This window comes from Haliotis asinina, chromosome 2, assembly GCF_037392515.1.
Source record: "Haliotis asinina isolate JCU_RB_2024 chromosome 2, JCU_Hal_asi_v2, whole genome shotgun sequence".
Taxonomy (NCBI): Eukaryota; Metazoa; Mollusca; class Gastropoda; order Lepetellida; family Haliotidae; genus Haliotis; species Haliotis asinina.
Window position 1 is genome coordinate 45,789,627 of NC_090281.1, and position 8,565 is coordinate 45,798,191.

Below are 8,565 nucleotides of genomic sequence, written 5' to 3' on the forward strand. Positions count from 1 at the left end.
TGTCTTTCCGCTGTGACACAATATATCCTTGTAATGTTTGTACGTTTCCTTGTAGTTGTTTCTTTCTTATCTGTTTGACTAACTGACACACTGAAATCAACAGCTTGTATTGAACACTGAGAAAAGAAAACGCGGCAACTTTCCAACCCTGTGCTGGCGCAGTTCTAACAAAACGAGCGTGACCACTGTCTTATTTTTTAGCTCCCCTTTGTTGCTTTTTCGACAATTTTCCATTGAAAGAGGAGCGTCAGATTGATGGAGCAGGAAAACCAGGACACACTGAAGCACTCTAAGTACAAGAGCACAGGAAGTGTGGTGAGAAATCTGCAAGCATAATCTGCGTCATGACTAAAGGCTTCAGATTCGTAAACGACGTAGTAATGAAAATTATATATCCACCATTGAAATCAGTTTATGATCATGGGGATGACTTGAAATGATGTCCTTAATTACACACGCTAGTCAGGTGACGCATGATGGAAATGTACGTTTGGTGGACAAACATGTGATTGATAGCATGAACATCGATCCACCTATACAGGTTACGATGACATGTAATCACTTAAGTCAGTGAATGTGACTATCCGATTCTCAAAGTATCCTTTTGTTGAATCCACTTCTTGGTGTGGCAATCAAGAAAAATCTTTTTTTGTTTGTGGAAAGGGAAGAGTTCGTACACACACAACAATGAAAGCGAGATGCATATGCATCATGCATGTATTCAGGCATAACTTGGAAGCTTGTTTTCTGAACACAGCAGCTGTGGCGAACAAACAAAATATTTCTAACCTCAATCTCAAACAATACTTTATTGCACAAAACTGGCTAGATGACCAAGATTAATAATTTCTGCTAAAATTTGATTTCTATGGTATATCTAAACAAAATAGGTTCAAGTACTCCATTGGAAGTTAAATGTCATTTCCAATATTACGACGTTTCTTTTGAATTTCAGTATAGATGCTACGCATGTTCTATCAAAATTGCGCGCTGTATCTCGTAGGTGAAACCTCACGCATATGAACTGTTTACCTGACAGACACGAGCTATGGAAGTGGTTGCGACTTCGTCGGGTTGTTCAACTGTCAAGAAAATGAGGGCAGATTCAGGTCAGATGTGCTAATATTTCTTGAAATATGCCATTTTCCATTTATACTTATAAATGTATATACGTGTGTTCGATTCAGCCAGTGAGTGTTCAGGCATGCTCCGACATAAACAGCCTGACTTTCGGTCATGGTGACATCTGGTGAGATAAATATTTATGCAGACGCCTTGGCGTGGTGGCCTCCTGACAACGTGTAATATAAATATGCTGGCATCTAGCCATACCGATGGCTATACTTCTGGTGTTGCCGCTGCGATATTCCTGGAATATTGGTAACAGCTGTGTAAAACTAAACTACCTCACTATTCCGACCACGGCCATATTGACATCTTGCCACACCTACCTCTAGCTGTATATTGGAACTAAGCCAAACTCATATGCTAGCAACATGCTGACGCCGTGTATACCTACGACATGCTGACGCCGTGTATACCTACAACATGCTGACGCCTCATACATGATATTGACACGCTGACAACATTCTACTGACATGCCGACAACATCTTGCTGACTGCTGCTGAGAAGGCAGCATGCTACTGAGATGACAACATGCTACTGAGATGACAACATGCTATTTACATGCTGACAACATTCTGCTGGGATGACAACATGCTACTGAAATGACAACATGCCATTAACATGCTGACAGCAGGCTACTGAGGTGACACCATGCTACTGACATGACAACATGCTACTAACATGACAACATCCAACTGAGAAGATAACAACATGCACCTGACCTGTTAACTCCTAACTCTAGCGACATGAAATCACCTGCTAACGACATGCTAATGACAATACCATGTTTCGGAGATGGCAACAACATGTTTATAACCTGCAACACTATAACCGTTTAGATATGTTGAAAGAACATAATCATGTTATATTTCTCTTCTAGCCAACAATCTTCAAGTGGAGACCCCGGATGTTTTATCTGACGGTCAAAACGTTTACAACATCCAGGATTCCTCCATTACCGTCCAAGAAACTATCTGTGGTAATTCCAAAACATTTTCAAAAATAAAATTAAATATATTTAATTTATATTTTTTTTATTCCTTATTTTTATGCCATCGATAGTGGCAAAAACCCCAACAATATCCCATCAAACTGTAGAAAACTAACACGAAGAATATCAAAGAAGTTCAGAAGCGGTTCATTTAAATTCCTGTAAATCATAAACACAATGTACAATGGATTATATGTATTCATTGCAGAAACACCTAACTATGCCTTACAGAACATCATAGGTAAGTAAACTATTGAGCGGTGAATAGGCTTTTACATTGCTTTATTAATACACCAGGATTACCACCAAGTGAGTGTCACCAGACATTGGTTTAATAGAGGAAGAAAGAACATTGTCATATCATCGAGCGATGTTACCTTCTCAGCATTGCCTAATTACACTGTTATTTGCATGAACGAACGTTAGAAAGAAATGGAATTTCATCGGTTTATTGGTGCAACATATTTCAAGAGACTGACAAGGTTGAAATTGGTGTATCTGAAGCTGAAAATGGACCTTAAATACAATACTGCAATAAGGTCTATCCTCACAACACTGGCAAGATAAAGTAGCACAAAGGAAAATTTGAACAAAGCGCTTATCGCACTGAAGATATGTCGTTAACCTTACTATGTTCCTTATTGCAGTATTGATTTGACGCCAGTTTCCATGGTAATAGGGTTTAAATTCATGTCAGCCATTTTGGATCTGGCGTACACCTTCATGAATTCTGACCCACAGAATATTATAGGATGGTATGGGAAGAGATGTAAAGGTCTTAGTCCGGAAGCCTTTGTCTGAAAGAGGTATATAATGGGGGTTGGCTATTGTCTCTCACCTTGAATATCATCTCAGACCGCAAGTAAAACAGCATTTTGTGTGATCACTCTGTACTCTGGGACACTCTGCATAGTGCTTTCTTCAAAGTTGTTTAGAGATGAATATTACCCTAATTCTGTTTATGGTTATAATCACCCTTCTTTTATTGATTGTTTTATTACCTTTGCACTCGTACTTCCATATTGATACCCTTACCTCAGTTTGAAAAAATGATTTGAGAATTTACAAGTACAATTATATTCAGAATACAATTCGGTGTGGTCAGTCGGTATCAACCCCAGCCCCTTTAACTATTATCTAATTTTATCATGGCAGTCAAAACGTAACAACAGTCTTCAACCAGATATTCATACATGTATCTCTGCTGTTTAGATAACCATTGTGACTAGTTTCACGAAAAGCATAATCAGAATTACATCAAGATAACAACAGCAGTGCAAACGAATATCCTATCTCGATTATCCTTAGACGTCGAAGAAAAATGACTTGAATTTATGGATTTTGGGATATGATCGCATTTATGGAACAGGCCAGTAAGTGAAATGTGACTATTTCAAAATATCTGTGTATAAAAATTGTACTCTACAAACATCCATGCTATTAATGTAAGTTCAACGTTCTGCCCCATACTAAAACTCCACTTATGATATTGCTAGACTGAAATATTTGACATTTTACAACAACAAGTTGATGATATATGATCAGTAGATGGGGAGAGCATTCTTAATTTCCCGCTAAGGACGTTAGTCACTTGACTCTGGACTTTCAGTGTCAGTTTCATGATGCAGTGTGGGCGTGGTTTCTGTGACCCGAAATAAGGCTCAGTATTCCGGAAGCGAACGTAACGTCTGTCAGCATCAGCATGAAAGTACAATGTGCACATGGTTTGTGTTTACACAAACGGGAAGATATGTCATCGCACAGGCCAAGCACCCATTTGACTTACCCCAACAGTAAGTTTTTACAACGACCAGTCACCATGTTCCATAGGTGGATCTATAGGAGGATGACCAGCTGTTGCCCATTTGGGCCTGAAATTTTGTTAAATGGCCAGTTTAGTTTGGTTCAGCATGCTTTTAGAGACACATATTCAGAGCGACCAAAATTACATTCATTTGAAGGTGCAGGGTCTCTTCTTCCTTCGTCCCATCCATCTGCGTAAAAATATCCTGCTGTATGTGATAGTCACCACAAAAGGGTTAACCATTTCTTGAGGTCGATCTTAGAACATTTTCATTGTATTTTCAGATGCAACAGAAATGTTGATGAAACGTGAGGATCCTGACAAACACGTATCAACCTATGCAGAAAGGACAGCTCTGAAGCATCTGAAAAACACTGGATGTGTATTCATCAAAGGAAGAAGTGGTACAGGGAAATCTAGGGTTGCACTCAGTCTTTTATCGCAGATTCAAAAAGACACAGGAAGAATCCCTTTGTTATTGGCCTTTCCCCAACAGTGGAAGGACGTCCCGGTGGGGAAGTCCAAAGGACAATATGTGGTGCTCATTGACGATATATTTGGATCCTCCAACCTGTTTCAATCCCATGTAGATGATTGGAGTAAGGTACTGAAAATCATGAACGCTGTAGTCGAGCTTGGCCACATCTTCCTGGTGCTGACCTCGAGGCCAGAGATCAGTGCACAGTGTGAGAAGAGGATGAAGACACACGAACTGTTCAAAAGGATCAAATGCGTCACTCTGGATGATGGCGAGTTCTCACTCAGGGTGTCAGAGAAACAGAAAATTATGGAGAAATATTTCGGGAGGAAGAAAAGACTATCAGAGGAAGACATCAAACAAATTTCAGAGACGAAGACATCGCTTGGTTTTCCCCAATGTTGTGCACTTTTTGCATCACACAAACTTCCTGCATCTAGAGCCGTCAGCTTCTTCCGAAGCCCTCAAGTTTGTATCAAAGAAATTCTTGACTGTTTGAAAGAAAGTGAGCCATTGAGCCATTTTGTGTTATTACTGGTGATGATTCAAAAAGGGTTCCTTGATCAGAAACTCTTGAAATCAAGAAAAGACAGAAACTTTGGTGACATTGTAGCAGATTTGTCCACCTTCTGTGATATTCCAGGACCTCCTGGATATGGCCAAATAGCCAGTAAAGCTGCTACACTCTCTGGTGTTTATCTCCTCAGCACGCAACATGGATTTGAATTCCAGCATCAATCAATATACGATGCAGTTTTCCTTGACCTGGCTGGTGAGGACCCAGAAATGTGCATCAAAATTTGCCCTGCTCAGATGCTTGTAGAGCTGGTAAGGACACACAGTAATGAGACTGAGGAAGAGGGTGTTGTGATTCGCTTGACAAGAGAATATTTTAAAAATCTTGCTGATAGAATTACAAACATCCTTCTGTCAGAAGATGGGAGTGAGATCCTGAATCACCCCTCGTTACAGGATGGAGACTTTCGACCATATCTGGAGTCAAAATTGGAGCGAAGCGTGTGTGAAGAAATTGGTAAAAGAAAAGTGAGTACTTCAAGCATCACATACTACCCAGACATAAGTAATATGCTCGATCCTCATGTAGTGTTATCTTATACATTTCTCCTTTCACACGTTGGGATGAAGCAAGGCGCACTGGCTAAGTACATTCTCTTGCAAAGTTCAAACTTTCCAAATGCTGTTTTGAAAGAATATATGGTTTGTGCTATCTACCAAAGTCACAATGACGTCATTAACATGCTGTTGGACAGAGGGGTTGTTCCGGATGAAACGTGTGTGAAGGCACTTTCAGCCTCCCAAAGCATTGATGAAGCTACATCGTCTCGATTGCTTGATTTGATATCAACTGCTTTGGAACGATTCCGAGAAAGAGACGATGTTCTGTTCTTGGCGTCTCTGAATGGAAATGTCGAATTAGTTAAGAGAATTATAGACTCATCTGGAGATGGAAGTCATGACCTTTGCTATCGTGCTCTTTCTGCTTTGTTCAAAGAGATGGCAAATAATCCAGAATACAACAATGTTGAGTGGATGCAGAGGAGACGCCACATCCTCGAGGAAATACTCCAGCTGATGTTAAATCACATCCCAGAGAAGGAGGAAGTAGCTCACCTGCTTTATAAATGTGCAGGGCATGCATGTCCAGTAGCTCTGAAGATACTGATAGAAAAGTGCACATCTCAAAACGTTGATCTCCACAACTTGAAGGACTGTCTGCAGTCAGCGTGCGAGGCTGGAGGAGGCAAATGTGTACGCATCATCTTGGACCATCTGACCATTACAGAAGCCACGTATGACAACATAGCTGACTGCATATGCCTATCTGCACAATCGGCCACAGACAGTTGTGTAAAGATTCAACTGTTGATGAATTTTATTGATGCGAACATTGGAAATGTTCCATCACACAGCCAAACACTGAATAGGATATTTGGCGTATTTACACCATTGACTAGAGCGTCTGAACACGGCAACCTCGACGCTGTGAAGATGCTGATTCAGAAAGGAGCTGATGTCAATCTGGAAGATGGGAGGGGTTCCACACCTCTTCATACAGCTGTGGGTTTGGACAATTTAGCCTGTGTTACAGCACTTCTTGACGCTGGAGCCCTTGTAAACAAACGTATTCAAGGTTCTCAACCAATCTTATTTGGCACAAACAGGCTTGACATAGTTCAGAAGCTGGTAGCTGCTGAATGTGACATTAATGCAATTGACGAAGATGGAAGATCAGCTCTACACACATCGGCCGGATTTAACAACATTGATGTCTTCAAATTTCTATGCAACAAAGGATGCAATGTTGATCAGAAAGATGAGTACGGCGTCACAGCATATCATGTGGCAGCAGAGTATGCTGATTTGGATATGCTGAAATATCTACATAAAATGAATGCTAAGCCGACAGTTGATGTTGATGGATTGTCCGTGCTTCACTATGCTTGCTGTTCCATCAATGAAACAATGGACAAAGTGCAGTTCCTTGTGGACACGGTAAAGGTACCAATTGATACAAGAGATAGGGATGGAAGAACGGCACTGTATCCAGCAGTGCAGACAGCAGGGTTGGAAGTGGTGGAGTTCCTAGTAGGAAGGGGGCTGAGTATACATGACAGGGACAAGGATGGCAATACCTATCTACATGCAGTATTTCTAAGGTATGAGAAGTCTACCCATGATGAACTGGTGAAGTTCCTTTTCAAGGCCAGCTTGGATCCAGATTTATACAACACATTTGATGGAAGAACACCTCTACATCTGGCATTAGATTCAGGACTGTGGCATTTCTTTGAAGACCATTTGGTGACCTTGATTGACAGAACTTCCAACATCAATCACAAAGATTCCGAAGGAAGGACACCTCTCCATATGGCAGCATACCGTGATGCCAGTGGGGTTGTTAAACGACTTCTAGACAAGGGTGCTGACAAAGAGATAAAGGATTCAGATGGATGCAAAGCTGTTGAATTGGTGCCAGACGGTGGAAGTGGCGAGACAAAAGCTCTTTTGTGTCCAACTAAATTACCGACTCCATAAAATTGTATACAATAGACAATGGGTGTCTTCAGGCTAAGTTACAGCATCCTAAGGTTATATGAACTTAAAGGGATCACGTGTTTTATACCCCCATTTGACTAGTCCGCGGCATAATTGCCGGCGCAAAAATGGTCCCGCAATTTGTCTGAAAATATTCGTCCATCTTTCACGACTCTTCTCCATGGAAGTGAATTATTACTTAAGAGTTCCTCATCTTCCATAATGCTCCGGCAGGCCAAATTTTCCGCAAATGTGCTTTTGAACAGCAGCGGTTTCAACAGTAACAGCTCCATCATCGAAAGTCTCATCATCAGCAGCAGCAAGTTCATTACGTCCCCCACCGCTCTTGGGAATCTCAAAACTCGAGATGGGCTGCACAACAATGCTCCCATCCCTCGCCGTCCTAGGCAGCAGATTAACAGGAACCACGGCCCCGACCAATGAGCTGAACATCAACACACGTAGAATACTACCTGATAATAGTTTGGAATCGCATGCATAATTTTCTTGACAATTTATAAAAATATCATTTTGCTGTTTGTTCCATACATGTGTGTGAACCTACTTTTGATCAGGTTTTAGCTTGTTTTACAGAAAAGTTAGCAGACCATTAAGATAAATTGTAATAAAGGTTTCATTACGTATTCAGTGGTAATTTTGTCGGGTTGTATACATCAACTTAGCTCTTCAGTGTGGTCACACTTCTACGTCTTACCACGTTGTGATGATGTCTGTAGCATACACTACATCCAAACCGTATTGTCATCAATACTATCGACAAAAAGAGAAAGTGGGCAACAGTACACATTACATAAAAAATTAAACTCTCTTATTGTGGTGATGATGTCCAGCTATCAACACTAGCTATCAACACATACGTCACAAGCTTCAAACCCCGACATAACTGTAACTTGTAAGAAAAACATGACAAAGGAAACTTTTAACAACATTTCAATGCAAGAATGAGTAAATGTGAAAACACGAATTTTCAATGACATAGCAAAAATTTACAATGAGACAGCATTCGCAGAATGGGGGGATACTTCGTCAAGAATCTCGGGTGCATATTACTTATGAAGGGGGTAGCGTTCCAACCATCACGGTACAAT

General features: G+C 40.7%; 1 protein-coding gene across 1 annotated transcript; it reads left to right on the forward strand.

The window, feature by feature from the left end:
* The first annotated feature begins 986 nt into the window (after positions 1-986).
* LOC137272575 (serine/threonine-protein phosphatase 6 regulatory ankyrin repeat subunit C-like) lies at positions 987-8,104 on the forward strand. Its single transcript, XM_067804963.1, has 4 exons — positions 987-1,109; positions 2,007-2,105; positions 2,326-2,358; positions 4,206-8,104. Exons 1-4 carry the CDS (start codon positions 1,049-1,051, stop codon positions 7,454-7,456), a joined length of 3,444 nt encoding a protein of 1,147 aa, XP_067661064.1. The 5' UTR covers positions 987-1,048; the 3' UTR covers positions 7,457-8,104.
* Positions 8,105-8,565: the final 461 nt, after the last annotated feature.